This window comes from Phacochoerus africanus, chromosome 5 (assembly GCF_016906955.1).
Source record: "Phacochoerus africanus isolate WHEZ1 chromosome 5, ROS_Pafr_v1, whole genome shotgun sequence".
NCBI classification, from domain to species: Eukaryota; Metazoa; Chordata; class Mammalia; order Artiodactyla; family Suidae; genus Phacochoerus; species Phacochoerus africanus.
Window position 1 is genome coordinate 102,195,822 of NC_062548.1, and position 26,271 is coordinate 102,222,092.

At 37.7% G+C, this 26,271-nt stretch overlaps 1 protein-coding gene across 8 annotated transcripts in view; it reads right to left on the reverse strand.

The window, feature by feature from the left end:
* Positions 1-26,271, reverse strand: part of MTA3 (metastasis associated 1 family member 3) — a 229,128-nt gene that overhangs the window by 68,936 nt on the left and 133,921 nt on the right. For all 8 annotated transcript variants that reach the window (XM_047782189.1, XM_047782188.1, XM_047782186.1 and 5 more), the window contains exons 5-8: positions 24,308-24,371; positions 20,937-21,054; positions 7,271-7,373; positions 3,091-3,190 (exon numbers count right to left, since the gene is read on the reverse strand). In XM_047782189.1, coding sequence (XP_047638145.1) covers positions 3,091-3,190; positions 7,271-7,373; positions 20,937-21,054; positions 24,308-24,371 — 385 coding nt within the window. The remainder of the gene's footprint in view (positions 1-3,090; positions 3,191-7,270; positions 7,374-20,936; positions 21,055-24,307; positions 24,372-26,271) is intronic.

Below are 26,271 nucleotides of genomic sequence, written 5' to 3' on the forward strand. Positions count from 1 at the left end.
GTACAAGTGAAAAATGGGCAAAGGCTACATGAATCTAAAATACAAAGAGAAATAGAGTTTTCTTGTGGCACAACAGGTTAAGAATTTGGCATTGTCAATGCAGTGACTCGGGTCTCTGCTGTGGTACAAGTTTGATCCCTAGCCCGGGAACTTCTGCATGACACAGGTTCAGCCAAAAAATTAAATTAAATTAAATTAAAAAACAAAGAGAAAAAGACTGAAGAGTCAATATGAAAACATGCTTAGTCTCATTAAGTAATCAATGCAATACAAATTAAAATGAGGTAGCATCAGGATAGTAAAAAATATTAGTCTGAAAATACCGAGTGTTGAAGACAATGTAAGGAAATGGGTGAAGAAAGGAGAACAGTCATTAACTGCTTATAGGATTATAAATGTCTAGCATGATGTGCAGAATAATGTGGCTGCATGTGGTCAAACTGAAAATGAGCACTGCCCTATGAATCACTATGAGTAATTATTCCACTTCTAGTTATAGCCTAGAAAGCTCACACACATGCTTACAAAGAACATGCGTTAGAATTTTCAATGCAGCATTATGGGTAACAGCAAAAGAAAATGTTTTTAAAGTACTCCAGATGTTCATTCGCAATAAGAGAACATGTAAATAATGTAGTGTAGTATTCTATAAAAGAACACTACAAATACCTCTAAGTAGTTAAAATGAATTAACTAAGGGAGTTCCTGCTGTGGCGGAGTGGAAACGAATCTGACTAATGACCATGAGGTTGTGGGTTCAATCCCTGGCCTCTCTCAGCAGGTTAAGCATCTGGTGTAGCTGTGAGCTATGGTGTAGTTCACAAATGTGGCTCGCATGCTGCATGGCTGTGGCTGTGGCTGTGGCTGGCAGCTATAGTTTGATTTGACCCCTAGCCTGGGAGTCTCCATATGCCATGGGTACAGCCCTAAAAAGCAAAAAAAAAAAAAAAGTTAACTAGGTGCATATTTATTTACACGGCTACATCTCACTAATAAACAAATGGCAAAATGTTACAGAGTAAATTGAAGCATATGCAAAACAATGTTTATGCTGTTTTGGATATATAAAAACATAGTAAAACTAGAAAAACACAGACTAGATATACAGCAAATTGTCACAGTCGCTGCTTCTTGCCTCAAGGCAGGGACAAAGGGGTCAGAGGTACAGATGGAGGATGGAGAATAGGACTAAAGGGAGAAAAGTAGAGACCTCAACATTAACGGTTGAATACTTGTTTAACCCAAAGAATTAAAATATTAACATTTGCTTTAGGTGGCATTATATGGAGTTTAATTATACTATCCTCTGTACTATTATGTAATTTGCTATTATTATTGTTTACAATGCATAAAAAGTGGCTGAAAGGAAACGTAACAAAATAGTAAAAATATTCTATTCTGGATAACGAAGACAAAAATTTTTTTGGCTAATGCTATACTCTATTTTTTAATTTCTTCTGAGTAAGCATACATTAATTTTAGAACTGGGAAAAATATTTTGAATAGGAAAAAATACACAGGTAGCGATTAGACTCCTTGTAGTTCTGGTTCACATAAATATCTGTTGATGGGATTTAAGGTTGTTATAAATTGATTATGTATTCTTGCACTGTTAGAAAAGCACTCTAAAAGTCCCAAACAACCAAAACACAAACCTATTTTGAAATCTCGAAACTTCCACATAAAATATTAATCAACCAACGGAGAGAACAAAACTTGCTCCTATAAACAACATTCTAGCTTGGAGAAAGGACAGAGAAAGGGGTTCCTTAATAGCTACAGACTATTAATGCTTTCACTACTATCTATAATTGTACAAAAATACAAGAAAGCATTATAAGAAATAAATCTGTTGTGCCATTCCAATAGAAAGTTTTACATTATTGTGACAAAACATTTCAAACTGGAATATAATGAGAGAGCAATAAAACCTATCATTGTGGGGAGTTCCCGTCGTGGCGCAGTGGTTAACAATCCGACTAGGAACCATGAGGTTGCGGGTTCAATCCCTGCCTTTGCTCAGTGGGTTAACGATCCGGCGTTGCCGTGAGCTGTGGTGTAGGTTGCAGACGTGGCTCGGATCCCGAGTTGCTGTGGCTCTGGCGTAAGCCAATGGCTACAGCTCCGATTCGACCCCTAGCCAGGGAACCTCCATATGCCGTGGGAGCGGCCCAAAGAAATAGCAAAAAGACAAAAATAAAAAATAAAAATAAAATAAAAAATAAAAATAAATAAAAATAAAAAAATAAAAAAACCTATCATTGTATTCCATTCCATCAGAAAATAAAATGGGAACTTTTATTATATGTAAAGAATGTCAGTCAAACAACTTAAGCCTTGCCAAACCTCAGTTTTGTTCTGAAATGAGCATCCTACCATGCCCATCTCAAAGGGACTGGCAATTAAATACAATAAGGAATTTCAACAGGCAAAAGCCTACAGGTCTACTTTGCTGGAGAGTGCAAAGAAAGAAGCAAGGGGCAAGCCTGATGCCCGGCCACAGGAGGTATCAACGGTATAATTTCACTGAACATGGGAGGCCTCGTTTGATCACCAAGGGGAAAAGGAAATATTCTTAGAATACAGCAACCATCAGGAAATAATTTTAAAAAACAGAACCTTTTTCTAATGAACAGATACAAAAAGTTTAAATATTGATATTGAATAATGACATGACAAGAGAATAACTCCTATAACAATGGTTTCAAGAGATGGTCATTTTCACTTAAAAAAGCTGTAAAGCACTATGTGTGAGCTACAACTAGTAGTAGTACATAGGTAGAATATACCAAAAAAGCACAAAAGTGAAAACAGATCAATCAGAATGAACTGTTTCCCCCAAGTATTTTTTTTTTACCATTTTGTACCCACTCCATGAACAGTCATTCTTACTTGTCCCAGATCACAAACAGAGGGGGTAACTTAGGAATGAGACACCCCAGTAAACCAATCAGCCAAGCCAAATCAACCTAGCAGTCAGCAGGGCTTAGAGCTAGAAAGCTCTCATGTCTACAACATTGCTATACTGGCTTTTAAATTAAACAAGTAGCAGAAGAAAAAATATCCCCCAGATTTCAAAAGGTATCTTACCAGGGTGATGTCTCGAGAAGCTGCAGCTGCACTCATATGCAAGCTAGGCTGCCTTACAGAACTGCTGCAGTCAAGGGCTCGAGCGAATGTCCCAACAGCACTGGATAAATCATAAAAACAGAGAGGAAAGATAAAGGCACTTTTAAAAAAATCTTTTAAAAACAAACAAAAAAAGGAGTTCCCAATGCGATACAGTGGGATAAGGATCCAGTATTGCCTCAGCTGCGGCATAGGTTTCAGCTGCAGCTGGGATTTGATCCCTGGCCCAGGAACTTCCATATGTGGACAAAAAAAATGGGTAGTAAATGAACAATTATAAAGGAAAAGTCAAATTCTTGGATGTTTAAGAAGCAAATAATCAGATAAAAAATATTTTCTATATAATTTAAGAATTGACAAACCACTTTACTATACATATGGGTTAACTACAAAGAAAAAGTGGCTTGTGTGGCATAAAGAAGGGAAAGATCTATAATGAAATGCCATGAAGTAAACAATTTGGTATCCAAAGGTACTCAAAAAATAAGAAGTAAATTAGATGCAGGGTTTGATTATAAATGCAGAGCAATTTCTGACCACTGTTTTAGCTCAAATTGTTTCATTCCAGTAGTATTTTTTTTTCCTTGAAATGAGATATAATCAACTAGAGCAACCTCTTCCTTTGAGGAGTCAATATATAATAGACTTCCATTTAAAAAAAAAATTACAACAACAAAGATTTTCGTTTGATGGTTTAGAAGGCCTTCCCACACACACAGGACCCTAACTTCAAGAAATAAAGCATGAGTGGCTGTTGTACAGGCCAGCAGCTGCAGCTCTGATTCCACCCCTAGCCTGGGAACTTTGATATGCTGCAGGTGCAGCCCTAAAAAGAAATTTTAAAAAGAGAAAGAAAGAAAACATGAAATAAAGACTTGCTGCTCACAGTCTATATTATATTATATATATATATTTTTTTTATGGCTGTACTCTTGGCATATGGACGTTCCTGGACCAGGGACTGAATTCGAGCTGCAACTATGACCTATGCCACAGCTGAGGCAATGCCAGATCCTTTAACCCACTGAGCCGGGCCAGGATACAAACCCGTGCCTCTGCATTGACTGGAACCACTGCAATCAGGTTCTTAAACCACTACACCATAGCAAGAACTCCCTGGTGTCTATATTTTAAACACGTTAGCTAAGGAAGAGGGTTTTTTTAAATGTTTTAATTAAAATATAACACACATGCAAAAAGTACGCATCGTACAGCTACTTAGTTCTCACAAAGTCAATGCATCCATGTCACCAGCATCCAGGTCAAGAAACAGCAACCGGAAGACTCCTCATGTTCCTTCTCATCACTGTTTTCCCCCTTTCCCCCAAAGGGAACCACCATCCCAGATTCTAACACCAAAGATTAGTTTTGGTCAATTGAGAACTTACATAGAATCACACACCATGTACTCTTTTCATGTCTGGTTTCTGTTGTTCAAACTTATGTTTGTGGATTCACTCATGCTAACTGCTATAGCTGTGTCTGTTCACTTTCTTCCTATGGAGAATTATTCTGTATGATGTCTCACTCCCACCCCCACTCTAATGTTGATGGATATTTGTTTCCATTTGGGGGCAACCATGGGTAGTCATCTGTATACATATCTTTTGGCACACAGATGTGTACATTTCTGCTGCACACATATTTAGAAGTGAAACTTAAGGGATGTGTGCATTAGATAGCAGTAAACAGTCTTCCAAAATAGCTGTATCATCTGCACTACAACCAGCAGGATATTAGAGTGCTGGTTGTTCCATGTCTTCACCAACACTTGGCATGTCAATTTCTATTTTTTATTTATTCGTTTTTTAAATAAAGTACAGCTGATTTACAATGTTTCTTCAAGTTTTCTTATTTTATCCATTCTGGTAGGATGTGCAGTGGTACTTGACTGTGGTCTTAATTTGTATTTAGGTTTTTTTCTTTAAATAAAAATTTAAAAAGACACAAGGTGCATCTCCTTGTTGCCTCATATGCTGGCTTGAAGGAAAAAGAAAACATAGGGCCCTTGGCAACCAGGAAAATGAAAAAACTTGAAAATCAAATCTAAAGCTGCAAGGTTTACTAAAAAAATCCAAAATCCAGGTAATATGTCTAGAATCCTTAGGCCAGAATACCTACCAATGGTTCACTTCTACTCCCACATCTTAAGTCTCCTCATTCCACTGACTGGCTCCTCTCCAACAATGTACATCAAGTCTCTTCATCTAATCACTCAATGGCTAGGTATGTTGACTCTGAGTCTGAATGCCAGGCAGTATGATGTATGACTTTCCATGGTGATTGGCACTATGAAGAGTGTTATCCAAGGAGGGGCTAAGACCCCTCTGCCCTTTATATTACTTTCAACAGAAAATTAGAGAATTTAGGACTTCCCGTCGTGGCGCAGTGGTTAGTGAATCCAACTAGGAACCATGAGGTTGCGGGTTCGATCCCTGGCCTTGCTCAGTGGGTTAAGGATCTGGCATTTCCGTAAGCTGTGGTGTAGGTTGCAGACGCGGCTCAGATCCCGCGTTGCTGTGGCTCTGGCATAGACCGGTGGCTGCAGCTCCGATTAGACTCCTAGCCTGGGAACCTCCATACGCCATGGAAGCGGCCCTAGAAAAGGTAAAAAAGACAAAAAAAAGAAAATTAGAGAATTTAACAAAGACCCTTGTAATCATTCTAATATTTTGCCATGTTTGAAACAAGGAAATATAGTTATTATTTTGTGATAACTTTAAATGGAGTATAATCTACAAAAATACTGAATCACTGTTATACATCTAAAACTAATATGTTATAAAATCAATTACATTTTGATTAAATAAGTAATAATAATATTTTGCCATGTTTGGTACTTTTAAGAAATATAAATGTTGTTAGAGACCTCATACATATTACAGAACTCATACATATATAAAATGCATATGCATACATAAGCCCATTAATGAAATAAGATAATACCTGTACATCGTAAATTTTTGTTTTTTAGGGCCACACCTGCAGCGTATGGAAGTTCCCAGGCCAGGAGTTGAATCAGAGCTGCAGCTGCCAGCCACGCCACACCGTAGCCATGCCAAATCCAAGCCACATCTGTGACCTATGCCACAGTTTGTGGCAACACTGGATCCTTAACCCACCGAGTGAGGTTAGGGATTGAACTCGCATCCTCATAGATACCAGTTGGGTTCTTAACCCACTGAGCCACAATGGGAACTCCCATTATAAATTTTTTTATGTTTATGTATCCTCACTCAACATTGGTTTTGAGATTTATCTCTTTGTTACATATAGCCCTAATTCATTAAATTGTTTTAAACTAATATTCCATTACTAAGTATACCTCAATTCATTCATCAACAGCTTGCTACTGTACTTTTAGCATTTTTCCAATTTTTCTGCTCTTACAATACTACCATGATCTCATTTACTTTCTGCTGTTCAGCAATTCCCCCATAATCATCATATACTTTTATAATTGAAAAAATAAAAATAAACTTCTGCCTCATTCATTTTCTCAAGGAAAGGGGGAGTGGGTGTTGCAGGAAGTAAGCAAGACAGTCAGGCTTAGAACTCTCGAAGGACAGCCCTTTGCCTAGGAATAGACCTTACTCACATGTGGCTGCAATAAGAGGGACACGTTATTATTGACACTTGAATGATCCCTATCTAGAGCAAAGGAGCTTACTGCTATAATTAAAGATATGGATGTTTAGGCGTTGAATTTCTTCTTCTTCTTTTTTTTGGGAAGGGGAACACCTATGGCATGTGGAAGTTCCCAGGCCAGGGAGCAAAACCACACCCCAACAATGACCCAAGGTGCTACGGTGACATGCCAGATCCTTAACATGCTGTGCCACAAGAGAACTCCTGAATTTCTTTATACTTTTCCATTGTGCTTAAATTTTTACAAGGACCATTTTTAATTTCTTAATGAGTAAAAACTAATAAATCTGTTTTCATTTTTAAAACAGAAACTAATGATAATAAAGCATATTATTTAGGAATTAATATAATATATATTAGGCTTTCTCACACAATTAGAAAAATAGAACCAATGAAAAAAGTTAGAATATAAAGAAAGGAAAATGCATAAATGTTCTATAAATTCTTCTATAAAAAGCAAAGACATCTATTGACCCAACAGCGCCATACTCACCGTGCTACAACTAAAAACTGGTCAATCTGTCGATCTGTAAGTGGGCTATTTGGGTCCCAGACTTTCACTTCCAATTTGGACTGTTCTCTCTCATCTGATTCTCCTGTTCGAAAACAAAGGAAATGGAGTCTTGTTACTCACAAGGAACATACATTGTCATATATAATTGATGACTGTGGTCACCACAGCATTAAAAATATAAGGTAAATGTTCATGGTTTGGGTACATTCTTTCAGAGAGCAGACGTAGAACATTCTGTAAGGGAACACTGATGATAACACAACCAAGTCGGCCACATGATGTCTTCATTTAGTCACTAACATGTATTTCCTGAATATCTGTACATGCGACACACTAAGTCTCACGCTAAGGAATATAAAGACAAAAAAGCACTCCTGCTGCAAGATGCTCAAACTAAGATAGAACTTACACATAAAAACTCATGATACGAATGGAAAGAAACAGATGTCATAGAGACATATAGATATGATTGTGAGAGTCTTAAGATTCGAGAAATCACTTCAGTCTAGCTAGGGAACAGTGTGATGCAGGAGGTGGCATTTCTGCTAAGAACCAAAAGGCATGAATGTCCTCCAGGGACTGATGAACCCAGGCTATGGGCTTCTAACGTAGTCAGTCCTAGGATGGGAGCAAGCAGGTATCAAGGCTCAAAAGCAGACGGGGAGGGCAGAATCCACCATCCTACCTTCAGTTTCCTAAGTCAGTCACTGCTGTCAGTGACTGCTCCTGCTCCTTGTTTAAAGGCAGGTAGGAAACCAAAAAGTTAACTGCTACGCCCCAACATAAAGAAGTAGAAGTAGACCAGAGCAAAGACTAGTCCAAACACATCTAAAGTGTTTGAAAGGATTTCATTTTTCACTGTTTTTTCTTACAATGCATGCTGAGCCAAGATAGTCAACATTCAACTAGTTCATTTTTAAAAATCAGTTACGAACCCAAAAGCTTGTAACTTCATGAAATTTTTGAAAGGAAAATAACACAATTATACAGCCCTATATCTTCAAGAAATACATTTTAAGTAAGATAAATAGTAATGGTTTTAAAAAAAAATAAATATAATAATAGTAGAGTAAAAATAAATCTATATTTGAAATCTATATTTTTAAATAAAAAAGATAAAATGATGGTGCTATTCAGTACTAAGCTCCTACTCCAGAACGTAAGAGTAAAACTGATACTCACTTTTCAAACTAAGAACTCAGTATAAGGAGTTCCCGTCGTGGGGCAGTGGTTAACGATTCCGACTAGGAACCGTGAGGTTGCGGGTTCGTTCCCTGGCCTTGCTCAGTGGGTTAAGGATCCGGCGTTGCTGTGAGCTGTGGTGTGGGTCTCAGACGCGGCTTGGATCCTGCATTGCTGTGGCAAAGGCCAGTGGCTACAGCTCCAATTCGACCCCTAGCCTGGGAACCTCCATATGCTGTGGGAATGGCTCGAGAAATGGCAAAAGACAAAAAAAAAAAAAGAACTCGGTATAAGAATTCTAAATAAATTTGCTATCAACAATAATAAAACACTCCTGAATACATTTTCACTTATGCTTAAAACGGACAATACCATGGGATGAGAACAAAAATAACAAGAGCAAAAAAAGAATAGAGAAATGTTCTATTCAAAGTCACTCTAGAGAATTCCTCATTTTGTATTCATCATACAATTACATTTACGTCACAGTCTGATCACTTCTTCACGGGGGAAAGTGTTAAGAAGCTCTTGAATAAACTTATTTAGAGCCTGTATAACTAAATTCTCAAGTAAACTATCAGCAATCTGTAGGATGGTCTTGGGAAATGTGGTATGAGCCAGAGACTGGACCAAGATGAATTCTGTGCTCTGCTCATGCTCATTCCAGCCATTGCCAAAATGTCACTTCCCTCCTCCGTGTATGATAATCTGGGCAATTCCAATCACCTCTAGTCCCACACTAGCCCATGAAGATCTTTCTAGTCTGTGAATTCCTACAAAATGTATTTAACCACTAATTATATGATTATATACAGCATCCTATTAATTGCTTCATATGTTTCTCTTCATAATTTTGAATAAATGTAGATTCAGTAATGATCTTAAAAGTGTTACCCTTAACCCTTCAGCTATATTTTAAGATCTCTAGAAAATATTGACAAAATACTTCTTCATCCAAAGACTAAAGAACTAAGGCTGTAGGAAGCTGTCATACTACAGACCCTTTTCTGGCCAAGAAGAAACATTCTTTGTTCTAAACACAATTCATTTTCTTTGCAACAACCAACCGAGTACTATACTTTTTAGATTATATTTAATTCAGAAACGCATAAGGATGCCATTTATCACCATTTTTATTAATGTTCTGAAAGTTCTGGGCAATGTTTTAAGTCATGCATCAAAAGAATAATAAGTTACTAGACACAAATACTGTATGATATCACTTACACACGGAATCTTAAAATGCCAAACTCATAAAAACAAAGTAGAATGGTGGTTACCAGGGACTGGAGGGTGGGGAAAATGGGGAGATGTTATAAGGATACGTACTTGCAATAGTTAAGTAAGTTCTGGAGATCTAATGTACAGCATAGTGATTACAGACCACAATGTTACTATAAACTTCAAAGTTGATAAGAGATTAGATCTTAATCGTTCCCATTACAAAAAAGAAATGACACTTACATGACATGATAGAGATATTAGCTACTGCTATGGTGGTAATCAAATTGGAATCTATAAATGTATCAAATCAACAAATTAAACTTACACAGTGTTATATGACAATTACATCTCAATAAAAACAGATTTTAAGAAATTTCAAGAAAGGCACAACAAAAAAAGAAAATATAGGAGTTCCTTGGAGGCAAAGAAGCGTTGTCACTGCTGTGGCTTGGGTTGGATCCCTAGCCTGGGAACTTCTGCATGCCATGGGCATAGCAAAAAAGAAAAAGAAAAAAAAAAAAGGATAAAACTCATGACATTCCAAGCAAACAGGATGTAAACAGAAAATGTAAAACAAACAAAAAAACAAACACATGCATTGTGGAAACAAAAATATAAAATACTAAGAAATGAAATGAAGTATTTTTATATAAAATTATAAATTTTTCAGAGACTATAAAATGACGAGTAAATGAAGAGTAAAGAAGATTTTAAAATATTAAGGATATTATTTTTGAACAAGTTTCTTTCTTTCTGTATGTGTGTATGTATTTATTTTTAGCCAAACCTGCGCAGTGTCAGCAAATGAACTCATACCACAGCAGCAATCCAAGCTGCTATAGTGACAATGCTGGATCCTTAACACACTGCACTACAAGAGAACTCCAGGAGTACTTTAAATAAGTTGAATATAATAAAATTTAGTTTTGAAAGCCAATGAAAAATTCAAATATTAATCTCTACAAATCAAAAGATATTATTAAAGGAATAATAAAAGCAAGGATTACCTGGTTGGATTACAATACACAGCAATAGTAACTAATTAATAGTAATTAATTAACTAATTAAGAAGAGTCAATGAACAATTAACTAATTAATAGTAACTAATAGTAAGCAGTGTTGTATTAAGCAACCTAAATGTCCATTAACAGAGGATTGGATAAAGATGTGGTACATATATAAAATGGAGTAGTATTCAACCATTAAAAAAAAAAACAAAAAAACGGAGTTCCCGTTGTGGCACAGTGAACTAGGAACCATGAGGTTGCAGGTTCGATCTCTGGCCTTGCTCAGTGGGTTAAGGATCTGGCGCTGCTCTGAGCTGTGGTGCAGCTTGGATCCTGAGTTGCTGTGGCTATGGCTGCAGCAGCTATAGCTCTGATTAGACCCTTAGCATGGGAGCCTCCACATGCCGCGGGTACAGCCCTAAAAAGCCAAATAAAAAGAAAGAAATAATGCCATTTTCAGAAACATGGATGGACCTAGAAATTATCATACTAAATGAAGTAAGTCAGACAGAGAAAGATAAATATCATATGAGATCACTACTATGTGGAATCTAATAAATTATACAAAAGAACTTACGAAATAGAAACAGACCCAATGGATTTCACAACCAAACTTATGTTTACCAAAAGAGAAATGTGGGGACAGTGGGGAGGGAAAATTAGGGGGTTGGAATTAACATATACACAATACTATATGTAACAAGGACCTACTGTATAGCAAAGGGAAATCTACTCAAAACTGTGTAATAACCTATATGGGAAAATAATCTGAAAAGGAATGGATATATGTATAACTGATTTACTATGATGTACACATGAAACTAACACAATTTTATAAGTCAACTATACTCCAATAAAAATTATACATATAAAAAAGAAACCCAGGAATTCCTGTTGTGCTCAGTGGTTAACAAACCCAACTATCCATGAGGATGCGGGTTCAATCCCTGGCCTTGCCCAGGGGGTTAAGGATCTGGTGTTGCCGTGAGCTGTGGTGTAGGTCACAGATGCAGCTTGGATCTGGTGCAGCTATGGCTGCGGCATAGGCCAGCAGCTGCAACTTCGATTCAACCCCTAGCCTGGGAACTTGCATTTCCCACACATGTGGCCCTAATTAAAAAGAAAACAAAAGAAAAGAAAAACCATCATTGTACAAAATAAATAGTATCAAAAACAGAGTAACAGACCAGATCATATAATTCATATTTGAAAATTTAAATATTATAATTATGTAAAATATTAACTACCATTCATTTAGTGTTTCCTTATGTCCCAAAACCCCTTTATAGTAAGATTTCTCTGTAATAGTCCACACTGTTGACATTTTGAATCAAGTTGTTTGTTGTGGGAGCTGTCCTGTGCATTACAGGATGTCCAGCAGCAACCATGGTGTCTACTCACTAGATGCCAGGAGCATTGCCCCTTCCCCAGCTGTGACAACCAAAAATGTCTACAGACATGGTTTAATGTCCCATGGAAGACAAAACTGCCCTGAGTTAAGAACATCTTAAATGGTTGCAATCAATACCTGCTTAGACTTACTTGTTATATAGTCTACTATTTTTAAGTTAACATCCACCACACTATAGAAAACAGAATCTGCAAAACTACATACCTAAAATAATAACATTTATGGAAAAATAGGACAAGACTTTTAAAACCTATGAATTTGGTAACCATAGATAGCACTTAAAAAAAAAAAAGTAGCAATCATCATAAAAACACCAACACAGTTAAATCTCCACTGACATTTGCACCAAGCACAAAGGTCAGTCAATCCTTTATCTCCTTAAACCCTGGACTCATACTTCTTCCACTGAGATGTGGGTCACTCACTGTGTACAGTTTCAACAAAATTAAAAATAAAATCTAGAGTGCAGGGTTGTTTTTTTTTTTTTTTAACACTAGAGAAAATATTTTTTTAGCCCTTCCCCTGTAACTCTAAAATGCCCCATATAGTTTCAACACAGTGAAAAGTGCCACAGATTTTGAGGCCACTACTGGCACTGGATGAAGGCACTGCTATAGAATTTCCATCTTTATTTTCTCTTAAAGGCTCTTCATCTGTGAGAATAACTGCTTAGAAAAGCCTCAGATGAACTGACATAATTTCCACACTACACTGACATTTTTCAATGCAGTGACTACATATGAGCTAATTCAAGTTTTAATAAAAGCAGGTACTGTAGCTTGAGACTGTGTACTAACTTAATTATTCAACATTCAAAGAGAGATACATCTTAAATTCCCCAATACAGACAAGAGTTGCTTAATCAGCAGCGGTAGACAGTGGTGGACAGGGGAGAAGTAACTGCAATGGCTGACACTGAGCACCAGGGTGCTGTGCTAAATGCTTTACAAGACTTGCGTCACTTGATCATCAAAACACTATGACGTATGAACATACATTATTATTCCTTTACTCAGCTAAACATAGCACAGCCAGATTTCATCCAAAACTGAGAATCCAAAGTCACTTTAGTTCAATAATTTAAATTATAATATAATTATAATATATATAATACATATTTAAATTATATAATACTTTTACAACAGCTACAAAGTTTAATTTACTATATAAATAATTTTCTTAAAATTCCAGTATTACATCACAGGTAAATAATTCAAAACCGACTACATATGACATTTTTTTCTATGGAAAATTCTCTAGGTAATTTATTCTAACTCAATAAAGATTTGAAATCTCAAAAGAAACCTTTACCTTCCTTTGCAAGCTACACACTCATCTTTCTAGAGCTCAAGAGTTTTTTAGATGGGGGGTGACCACAGATGAATTTTAAAATTGTAAATCCACAAAAAAGAAATATTCACCAGCAAGACAAATGCTACAACAATGTCTTAGGATTCATCAGGACATATTCACAAAGAAGGCAAGCCTGGAATATATTCTGGCAAGGAGCTGATGCTTCCACCTACTTAGGATATTAATTCAAGTTCTACATCCCATGCCAATGCAAATTGGAATCTGTCCACTGGTCTACACGTACCCACTCAAGAGTATCAAGAGGGGTAGTAAGCACAGACTGCATCGTCGTAAATATCTGTTCTTGAACACGGGGTTTTCTACTCTGTAATTTCCCTGCAAACACGTCCTGGCCGTGTATGAAAGTTTCCGTGACGGCAATGTCTGTGGTTTACAAGTGTGGTTTAACTTCTGGTGTATTTCTCTGCCACCCTACACCTTCTCCTTAGAAAATACTCTAATCAGAAAAAAAAGGAGTCTTTAAATCTTGTGTTTATTAGTTGGTTGCTGACCACAAGTGAAAAGAAACAGTTTGTATATACCAAATGCTTTAAGTTGAAATAACAGTCCAAAGTTACTTTCATTTATAATGAAAATAGTGTTTTTCATTGGTAAAGCTGAATACCTACAGATAAAGCTACCAAGATATAAACTTAAAAATAAATTTCACAAGGAGTTCCCGCTGTGGAGCAGTGGCTTACAAATCCGGTGTTGTCTTTGCAGCAGCTGGGGTTGCTATAGGTTTGTTCCCTGGCCTGGAAACTTCCATATGCGCCTGAGTTATACCATGTTACAAAGGAACTTCATCATAAGCAACTTCTAACTGCAAAGACTGTTTGGGAATTCTGACTGTGCAATGAAGAGTTGAGATTATAAGAGATGTGGAATACTGACCAGTAGCCTTTTCTGAATCCTCAGGTTCCATAGGGTACCTCAAAAGACTCAATGGGGCCTTCTCCTCCACCTCACCCACAACATGACTTCTCTTATTTAAGGTCATATTCTATAATAAGAAAGGGTTCTACATAGGCAAAACATTCTCTGACATCAACCTTACACATGTTTTCTCAGGTCAGTCTCCCAAGGTAACAGAAATAAAAACAAAAATAAGCCAGTGGGACCTAATGAAACTGACAAGCTTTTGTACAGCAAAGGAAACCACAGGAGGAAAAAAAAAAAAAAAAAAGACAACCTACGGAATGGGAGAAAATAGTTTCAAACGAAGCAACTGACAAGGGATTAATCTCTAAAACATACAAGCAACTTATACAACTCAACAGCAAAAAAAACAACAACCCAATGGAAAAATAGGCAAAAGACCTGACTAGATATTTCTCCAAAGAAGGTATACAGAAGGCCAACAAGCACATGAAAAAATGCTCAACATTACTGATTATTAGAGAAATGCAAATCAAAACCACTATGAGGTACCACTTCACACCTGTCAGAATGGCCATCATTAATAAGTCCACAAATAACAAATGCTGGAGGGGGTATGGAGAAAAGGGAACCCTCCTACACTGTTGGTGGGAATGTAAATTGGTACAACCACTATGGAAAATAGTATGGAGGAAGCTTAGAAAACTAAGTACAGAACTACCATATGACCCAGCAATCCCACTCTTGGGCGAATATCCAGACAAAACTTTCCTTGAAAAAGACACATGCACCCACATGTTCACTGCAGTACTATACACAATAGCCAAGACATGGAAACAACCTAAATGTCCATCAACAGATGGACAGATGAATGGATTAAGAATACATTTTACGCACACACACACACACACACACACAAATGGAATACTACTCAGCTATAAAAAAAGAGCAAAATAATGCCATTTGCAGCAACCATAGATATAACTAGAGACTTGCATACTGAGTGAAATAAGTCAGAAAGACAAATACTATGTGATATTACTTATATCTGGAATCTGATATACAGCACAAAATGAACCTTTCCACAGAAAAGAAAATCATGGACTTGGAGAATAGACTTGTGGTTGCCAGGGGGCGGGGGGATAAACTGGGAATTGGAGGTTAATAGATGCAAACTATTGCCTTTGGAATGGATAAGCAATGACATTCTGCTGTATAGCACTGGGAACTATATCTAGTCACTTACAATGGAGCATGATAATGTAAGAAAAGGAATGTATATATGCATGTGTGACAGGGTCACCTTGCTTTACAGGAGAAAATTGACAGAACACTGTAAATGAGCTATAATGGAAAAGATAAAAGTCACTTAAAAAAAAAAAAAGAGGAAGAAAGAAAGAGGGCGTTCCTGTTGTAGCACAGCGGAAATGAAATCTGACGAGGAACCATGAGGTTGTGGGTTCGATCCCTGGCCTCACTCAGTGGGTTATGGATCTGGTATTGCCGTGAGCTGTGGCGTAGGTTGCAGACGTGGCTTGGATCTGGTGTTGCTGTGGTTCTGGCATAGGCCGGTGACAACAGCTCCGATTAGACCCCTAGCCTGGAAACCTCCATATGCCATGGGTGCCACCCTAAAAAAAAGGACAAAAGACAAAAAAAAAAAAAAGAAAGAGTTCTATTGCCTAAATGAATCTGTAAATCACTCACCCAGAAGATAACCAAGAGAAACAGAATGTTAAAGGAAATTAATACTTAATAATGAAATCTATTACATTAATAAATATTTAGTTACATATTCTAAATACAAAGAATGCCTTTGTCAGATAATTGGTATTACTCCCCAAGCTATTAAGAATCATTCCTTTTACCTGGAAGAAGAACCTCAAGGATCTTCCATCAAGGACTTCAAATTCAGAGTTCCCATTGTGGCTCTGTGGGTTAAGGACCTGACATACCATCCATGAAGATGTGGCTTTGATTGCTGCCCTTGCTCAGAGGGTTAAGGATCCAGCATTGCTACAAGCTGCAGTGTAGGCTGCAGATGTGGCTTGGATCCAGTGTGGCTGTGGCTGTGGCCGGGAGCTGTAGCTCTAATTCAACCCACAGACCATAAACTTCCATATGCTACAGGTGCAGCTGTAAACAAAAAACAAAACAAAACAAAACAAAAAAAGAGGCCTTCAAATCCTTATGGAGAAGCACTGTAGAATAAATTATTGCATTTTATGTGTGATTTTGTATCCTAAAAAATTTTTTTTAATTCTAAGCTAGGTAGATTTGCTTTCATAATTACACAACTCTTACCAGCTCTATGATTTTCAGGGGCACTATCATAGTTAATAGTTCTTCAGATATGAGGGAACACATGAGAGTCCATGATGTGATTTTTCTGCCCTTTGTTACTTGAAACATCCCACCTTTGTTACATGATTCAGCATTTAAATTTACGTGAGCAATAAACAAAATTTTTCTAGGCCTTCTATACACCTAGGCTTTATGTTCTCAAGAGAGAACACAATCAGTAGTTCAGGGCTCAGGGAGTCCAAAATTTTAAAAGTCAAATAACAAAAATAGCATGAAAGATTACATGAATGACACAGTCTAGACAGTCTGAAAAAGGGAGAGATCAGAGTTCAGGGAGGAGTAACAGTGGGCTGCTTGGGGATGCAGAACTTGGGCTGGGTGCCGTGCACACACAAGCACTAGGGTCACTCCTGGCTCCTGGCCTGTGCACACATGGACAGGCTGCACTATCTCACCAGGAACAGGTACATTTGTCAAAAACTCATAGAACTGTACACAAAAGAGGGTGAAATGTGCTACATATAAATTATACTTTAATTAAAACAAGGGGGAAAAATACCTGTAAATGATTACTTGGAAGACAAGTGGAATTTTACATAAAATTTCAAACACACATGACTTATGACTTAGAAATTCCACTTCTGGGAACATATTTTCCAATTATATCCAGAGTACGACATTATCTATTATTTAAGGGATACTCAATGCAGTACTATTTGTAAAATTTAAAAATCAAGTGTTTCTAAAAATAAAACATTTAGTGAACACTTAGGTACAGTGATTCAGGTCTAAAATCAAATGTTAAGGACTATATAAACATCCAAAATTATTTCTGGAAGACAAGCTGATTTGCACAGAGCAGAATATCAATAAATGCCATCTCTCAGCCTATAATAAACTGATTCACTACTTACAATCCTTTCCAAAAAAACTTCCAAACAGTTGAGTACAGACATGGCATTCTGTTCTCAAAGCCTAGTCATTACTGAGTGACCTTTCCTGGTATTAGGTTCATGAAAATGCAGAAGTCTGCAGTCTGGTTTTATTCACAGCCACCCTATCTACCCACCACTGAAAATATTATGGTTCACAAACTCTATCCTGAGTTGATTAAATTTTTGTGCATACATAACCACCTATAAGTAAGGCAAGGTAAAGAATGTGAATAACAAAAACCCTAAGAGAAAATATTTATAAATGCTAAACTTGTGTATGACAAATTCTAAATTTTTATATAACAAAAATAAAACATTTAAATTTAAAATCATTATTAGCACTTTTTAATACGTGTAATGCTCATAGACAAAGGCCAAATGCTTTTATATTGGTTTATCTTTACTAGGCAAAGCACTCTTGGCAATACATATAGAATATACACAAGAAATTTACAGAAGGACTAAAGATAACTAAAGGAAGCATAATCTTGGAGTTCTCTTGTGGCACAGTGGGTTAAGGAACTGGCAATGTCACTGCAGTGGCTCAGGTTTGATCCCCGGCCCAGATGCTTCTGCATGCCCTGAGTATGGCCAAAAAAAGAAAAACCAAACCAAACAAAAAAACCCCTCAACTTTTGAAAATTAAACAACAGTGAAAACAATGAAAAAACAAAAAACAAAGACAATACTATACCAACATGGGGGGGGGGGAATCCCTAATAATCTATTGGTGGAGGCATCTGGTTCTTTCATTCAAAAATGACTGGATGGAGAGTTCCCGTCGTGGCTCAGTGGTTAACGAATCCGACTAGGAACCATGAAGTTGCGGGTTCGGTCCCTGCCCTTGCTCAGTGGGTTAACGATCCGGTGTTGCCATGAGCTGTGGTGTAGGCTGCAGACGCGGCTCGGATCCCGAGTTGCTGTGTCTCTGGCATAGGCTGGTGACTACAGCTCCGATTCGACCCCTAGCCCGGGAACCTCCATATGCCGTGGGAGCGGCCCAAAGAAATAGCAAAAAGACAAAAACAAACAAACAAAAAAATGACTGGAAGGGAGTTCCTGTCATGGCTCAGCGGTTATCGAACCCAACTAGCATCCATGAGGATGTGGGTTGGATCCCTGGCCTTGCTTAGTGGGTTAAGGATCCAGTGTTGCCGTGAGCTGTGATGTGTGTAGGTCTCAGACCCAGCTCGGATCGTGCGTTGCTGTGGCTGTGGCATAGGCCAGCGGCTACAGCTCAGATTCAACCCTTAGCCTGGGAACCTCCCATATGCAGCAGCTTCGGCCCTAAAGAGACAAAAAGACAAAAAGACAAAAAAAAAAAGAAAGAAAAAATGATATGCAGCCTTTTTGAAGGGCAAAGAAGCATTTTCACTATCTTGCAAGAAGCTGTGCTTAAAAATTATGCAGCATAGGAGTTCCCGTCGTGGCTCAGTGGTTAACGAATCCGACTAGGAACCAAGAGGTTGCGGGTTCGGTCCCTGCCCTTGCTCAGTGGGTTGACGATCCGGCGTTGCCGTGAGCTGGTGTAGGTTGCAGACGCGGCTCGGATCCCGTGTTGCTGTGGCTCTGGCGTAGGCCGATGGCTACAGCTCCGATTCAACCCCTAGCCTGGGAACCTCCATATGCTGTGGGAGTGGCCCAAGAAATAGCAACAACAACAACAACAACAAAAATTATGCAGCATAAATATATGAACAGGTTTTTCTACCAGCATCATTGTAATATCAAAAAATGTAAACACCTAAAAGTTTATCAATAGGGTACTAGTAAAGGGAATAAATTATGGCGCATTCATGTAGACTTAAGAACTCTATAGTCACCAAGAAGAATAAAATCACTCTAACTCATGGGGAAAGATGCTAGAAATACACTATTAACTAAAAGAAGCAATTGCAGAGTAATACGCAACTGGCCACGGCACAAAGAGAATTCCTGAATGGAGATTCTGAGCCAGAACATGTACCAAAAAACCCAACCCTAAACAGTAATAGTAATTAAATATGGGTTTGGAATGAAGGCAAAGGGATAGTGTTCATTTTCTACATTATATGTATCCTTATTTTGTGAGTTATTGTTTAATGGTAAGAATGTTTTACTTTGAAATCAGAAAAATAAAGGGTTTTTTTTAGTTTGCTTTGGTTTTTTAATTTTATGGCCACATCCAGGGCATATGGAAGTTCCCAGGCAAAGAGTTGAACCCAAGCTGCAACTGTGACCTACACTGTAGCTAGCCACACCGGACACTTTAACCCACTGTACCAGGCTGGAGATAAAACTTGCGTCTCTGCAGCAACCCAAGCCACTCCAATCAGTTTCTTCACCCACTGCACCATGGTGGAAATTCAGAAAATAAAGGTTTTAAACATAAATAAACATAAAGTAATGACAGGAAAAAGAAAAATTAAGCCTTTCTAGGAAGATCTGTTTTTATTCATTTATTTTTTTGTCTTTTTTTTTTTTTTAGGGCAGCACCCACTGCATATGGAGGTTCCTAGGCTAGGGGTCCAATCGGAGATACACGCCACAGCCACAGCAACGAGGGATCCAAGCCACATCTGCAACCTACACCATAGCTCATGGCAACCTGCTGAGCAAGGCCAGGGATCAAACCCATGTCCTCATGGATGCTAGTGGGGTTCGTTAATCACTGAGCCATGACGGGAACTCCAGGAAGATACGTTTTTAAAATGCAGTTTTGAATCTCTCTACTATACACACTACTCAGATCAGCCAATATTACCACCAAAATCTAACTGTTCACTAAATTCCACAGCTACCTTAGATAGATGACATGAAGGCATTCAGGATCTCAAGGAGTGAGCATGTCACAACACAAACATTCTTAAAGTTGTATTTAAAAGAAAAACATAGGCAGAAAACTTACAAAAATATGAATTAAAAACTAACTGATCAGGAGTTAACAGTTGTGGCTCAGTGGTAATGAACCCGACCAGAATCCATGAGGCTGCGGGTTCAATCCCTGGCCTTGCTCAGTGGGTTAAAGATCCAGTGTTGCCATGAGCTGTTGTGTAGGTCGCAGACGATTCTTAGACCTGGTGTTGCTGTGGCGCTGGCGTAGGCTGGCAGCTGCAGCTCCAATTTGACCCCTAGGCTGGGATCTTCTATGTGCCACAGGTGCAGCCCTAAAAAGCAATCAATCAATCAATCCATCAATCAATAACTGATCAAACACATCACTTTTAGCTGCTGCTTGTTGTATTTCTAAAATTGGAAGACCTTGTTGTAATTTTTGAAACTGCCCTTGAAAGTTGTTTCTTCCATAGGAAAAAAATATCTTGAGTTTCAAGGTTGTTTTCACAGGACTTGGAACACAGAGAAAAACATACCTTCTAAGAGCATTTCTGGAATGTCTGCTTGATATCTAGGTCCCACTCTGATTTCACCTTTGTCAGCTAATAGTGTTTTCACTGAGGGATCATACACCAATGAGTAGAAAAAGGTATCCTGGGAAAAAAAGTAACAAAAAATATCTAGGTAAATGTAATTCCTTCTACTTTTTATAAAACAATAAAACCCAATGTCAAACCATAATACTTCAGAGTATAAAATTTCATTTTGGTGAGTAAATTCATAAATCTTTAAGAAGAGCATGATGTTACTATCATCAGGTAAATAATGTAAAATTAAGTGAAACCAAAATAAATAGCTTACAATAAAGATGGATAATAAAGTGTTGTTATTATTTGCTTTAGTCTAACAGAAAACCATTAACTGCTCTAAAGCTAAAAGCTAGCAAAGTTAAATATAAGTCAAAGGAAGACATCTGAAATCAAGTAATCAATTAAAGCTGTAAAACCCACACCAAACAGTAAGGATGCCTTCACAAACACTTGGCACTCCTTACTTTTAGAGTGTCCATCCCACATTTTATCAAAAATATTAAAATGCCCACATATCTCACATTAAACAAACTAGAAGAACTTAGTTTATATGTAGATTATTAATATGTCATATTGTGCACATTTAATGAACTATCTATTCACTATAATTCTGCAGTCCTCCTTTAAATCCTGAAACACTCATACCTTTATATAGATAGGCATATAATCAGAACTACACATGCTACCACCACCAACACACCCACCTAACTTTCCATGGTCCATTAAAGAGCAAATGTCCTAGTTACTGGGCCTCATGGATCAAAGGTCCCAAGGCCACCAGTCCTTGGCTGAAGCCTGCATAACCACTGGAGGTAATGTGAGCCAGGAGTCTTATCCCTGACCCCCACTATGATTCTGAGGTCACCAACAGCATGACTTTCTGTATTTTATCCTGGAAGGGCCTATCCCTAACAACACAAACTGATAAAGTATTAAAAAGCAAGTGTATAGGAAAAAAAATACTAAAGAGCTTTGCAAATTTTCTCTATTATAGTCCTTAGCATATGCAAATTGCTAGCCAATTAGAAGTCAAAAAACATCTCCTTTAAAAAAAAAATTCGACTCTCTTGGAGTTTTCATTGTTGGCTGAGCCGGTTAAGAGCCTTGGAGTTCTCATTCTTGCACAAAGAAAACAAATCACACTAGGAACCATGAGGTTGTGGGTTTGATTCCTGGCCTCGCTCAGTGGGTTAAGGATCCGGCGTTGCAACAGCTGCAGCATAGGTCACAGAGGCGGCTAGCATCTGGTGTGGCTGTGGCTGTGGCATAGGCCACAGCTGTAGTTCTGATTCTACCCCTAGCCTGGGAACTTCCATATGCCACAGGTGTGGGTGTAAAAAGGAAAAAAAAAGATTCCACTCTCTTAACAGAGAGAAAAATACAAAAAAAAATTCACTGAAACATACTGAATATTTCCTCTTTAATTTTATCTGTGAGCAAAAGCTAAATTCTGAGCATCATCATTATCCATGTGATTATTCATCATCCTGTTGGAGAGACAATAAACTCCAGCTTCTTTTTCTAAATTTCATGAGTATGAAAACTATAAACCTTTTTTTCTGTCTTGAATATTTATTTTCCTTTTAGTTTCTTTATCAGGTTTCTAGTGTGCAGTAGTTCTACATGTTTGCACTAATCTTTTGCTACAATGTTTGAGATAAGGGAAGGATACTTTTGTGCACAGTAAATTTTTTTTTTAACATTTGGAGATTATATACAAAGGGCTAATCTTAACATATTAAAAGCTCATTTGCTATACACCTGAAACTAAAATATTTTTTAAAAAGAAAATATGCAGAGTTCCCATTGTGGTGCAGCAGAAATGAATCTGACTAGTAACCATGAGGTTGCGGGTCCGATCCTTGGCCTCGCTCAGTAGTCAGTAGGTGTTAAGGATCCAGTGTTTTGTGAGCTGTGGTGTAGGTCACAGATGTGGCTCAGATGCTACGTTGCTGTGGTTGCTGTGATTTGACCCCTAGCTGTTGAGCTGTAGCTCTGATTTGACCCCTAGCCTGGGAAACTCTATGTGCCACGGGTGCAGTCCTAAAAAAAAAAAAAGAAAAAGAAAAAAAAGAAAAAGAAACTATGCCCCTTTAATTCCTCTTAAAAAATACATATATATGATAAAGATTTTGAGAAAACAAACACTATGAAACCATAAAGATTAAATACTGAAACATTATCAATAGTGAAATATTTTCCCCTCAATACAAATGATAAAACTACAAAATGTGGAATAATCTTAAAGACTTTCCTCTCTTCAAAGAAACACATATTCTAATTCAACTTGTTAAAAATGTTTCTCCTTGAAGTTTACAGAAAAAATATTCCTAGTTGACAAAGTTTATTAGGATTCTAGGAAAGAAAGCTGACACCAATGGTAAAATCTCATCTGGAAAGAGTCTAAAAGAAAAGCTATTTATTTAAACAAAAAACAAAAAACCCCAAAAAACAACAGGGAGGAGGACCAAGTACCCCTAAGTCATTTATTTCATTAGGGCAAAAACTGGAGTTCCCGTCGTGGCACAGTGGTTAACGAATCCGACTAGGAACCATGAGGTTGAGGGTTCGGTCCCTGCCCTTGCTCAGTGGGTGAACGATCCGGCGTTGCCGTGAGCTGTGGTGTAGGCTGCAGACGAGGCTCGGATCCCGCGTTGCTGTGGCTCTGGCGTAGGCCGGTGGCTACAGCTCCAATTCAACCCCTAGCCTGGGAACCTCCATATGCCACGGGAGCGGCCCAAGAAATAGCAACAACAACAACAACAAAGACAAAAGACAAAAAAAAAAATTTCTCCTGCTACCAATTAAATTGTGTGCTACACTTTATAAGCTTTTTTTTTTTTTTTTGTCTTTTTAGGGCCGCACCCGCAGCATATGGAGGTTCCCAGGCTAGGGGTCTCATCAGAGCTGTTGCCACCGGCCTACACCACAGCCACAGCATCACCAGATCCGAGCCTCATCTGCAACCTACACCACAGCTCACAGCAATGCTGGATCCTTAACCCACTGAGCAAGGCCAGGGATGGAAACCAAAACCTCTTGGTTCTTAGTTGGATTCGTTTCTGCTGCTCCACGATGGGAACGCCAACATAAGCTTTTCTTGACCAAACAAAACGAGAGAGACAGACAGGAGTTTTTGCCAACTTTTATCTCAGTTAACCAGAAAAATTAAGTTACCTAAATACATTTTAGTCTTTTACAATAATACTGCTATTACAGTGCAATAATTTGTTAGAAGAGGAAATAGTACAAAAGTATGGGCTTCATGTGAAAAAAAAAAGAGGGGAAAACACAAACAAGTGTTAATTGTGAATTACCTCTTTATCAAGATATGACAATACTGACTCTGTCTCATTCAGAAGGGCAACACTGCATTTCCCCCTGTTGAAAGAGGAAAAAGTGAATAAATATAAGAAAGGCCATCTCATCTTCACAGTAATGATTTATAAAATAAGGAATATTCAAATTGTAAAGTTGGTATTAAGAAACTAGATGGCAGAAACATCTATCTATGTATATATAGTTGGACTCTCTCTACAATCTTGGTGTTGTGTAACCTTAAAAATAAGACTGCCTTTGAGGACATTGACTGTGAGGCTAACCCAGAGAAGTAGCAGTGTTAGCCAGTAAATCTTTATAACATAAAAGACTTTATAGCGATTTCCTAAATTTTCAAGAAAAAGAGAAGAGTACAATGAAACCTTCAACTAAGAATCAGTTTCTGAACCTGTAAAGAATTAATATGAGGTAATGTTATATATACCAGGGATCTTCAAAGATATCACCGTGCAAACCAGTACCTAAAATAATCTTCAAATTTAAGCAGCCACTGCATATGAGAACCTAAAAATAATACACATTCAGAGCAGGATTAACTAACTTACCTTTATTGAAATTACTCTAAAGACTAGTTAAAATTTAAACACAAGTAACTTCCATAGAGCAAGGGGCAAATAAAGACCTACAGATTCATGGACCTTGAAGTCTGATGGCATTTACCTTTGCTCATAGCTGGGTATGAGTTTGGAAATGAAATGTCTATTTAAAAAGGCTTGTCTGGAACTGAGAAAAATTAAGGTTATCCAGGTAGTGGTATTTATTACAAGGACTTTTTAAAAGATCCTCACCAGCTTAAAAAATTCAGTATAGCTACAAATTTGACAAGAGAGTTTTAATAAACTATTCAGGTTATAGATATTGGTCAGGGCTCACAAAAAATGTTTTAAATGTCAAAATGTCATTTGAGCTTCTAAACAAAAATCACTAATTCCTCCCCACTAAATAACATGCAAAAACAAATAAATGACATATACATTACATAGGAAGCTAAACAGACTTGATGTTGGTTCAGAGTGAAATATGATTCAAAGGAAAAAAATTACCAACAGCAAAAGTAAAATATTAACATGTAGGTCAAAAATTACATTTTACTAAATACTTTCCAACTATATACTCATTAAATCAAAAAAAAAAAAAAATTTACCCTCATCAAAACATCTTTCTGTTCAAGTTTCTTCATGGCTCAGCAGAGTAAGGATCCAGTATCACTGCTGTGGCTCTGGTTATAACTGTGGTATGGGTTTGAAGCCTGGCCCAGGAATTCTTTTTTTTCTTTTTGTCTTTTTGCCATTTCTTGGACCGCCCCCATGGCATATGGAGGTTCCCAGGCTAGGGATTGAATGAGAGCTACAGCCACCAGCTTACGCCAGAGCCACAGCAATGTGGGACCCGAGCCACATCTGTGACCTACACCACAGCTCTCGGCAATGCCAGATCCTTAACCCACTGAGCTAGGCCAGGGATCGAACCCGAAACGTCATGGTTCCCAGTCGGATTCGTTAACCACTGAGCCACGATGGAAACTCCCTGGCCCAGGAATTCTTGCATGCCACAGACACAGCTATAAAACAAAACAAAACAAAAAAACCAAAAATATCTTTCTGTTAATTATCTTAGGTTGCTATTACTTCAAAAGACTTGTCTGAAAGCATGTGGTATTTCCATATTAGCCTGTCAAATCTCTAATTTTGTTACCCAAAGTTATAAAGGTTTTCTGTTTTTCTAATATATTTTATTCATACACATTACTGAAGCCGAAAAATTAACATTATTACTTCATTGAACATAACAACACTCAGCGTCAGTAATTACCTGACACGCTCTTAAAAAGGACAGAATTATGAGCAGGGAAACTGCTATATTGCTGTTAGCACATCTACAGCTGCCAGAGAAGAGCTTCTGTGACCAGTGAATATATGCTCACACATGCACGAGTGCTTAA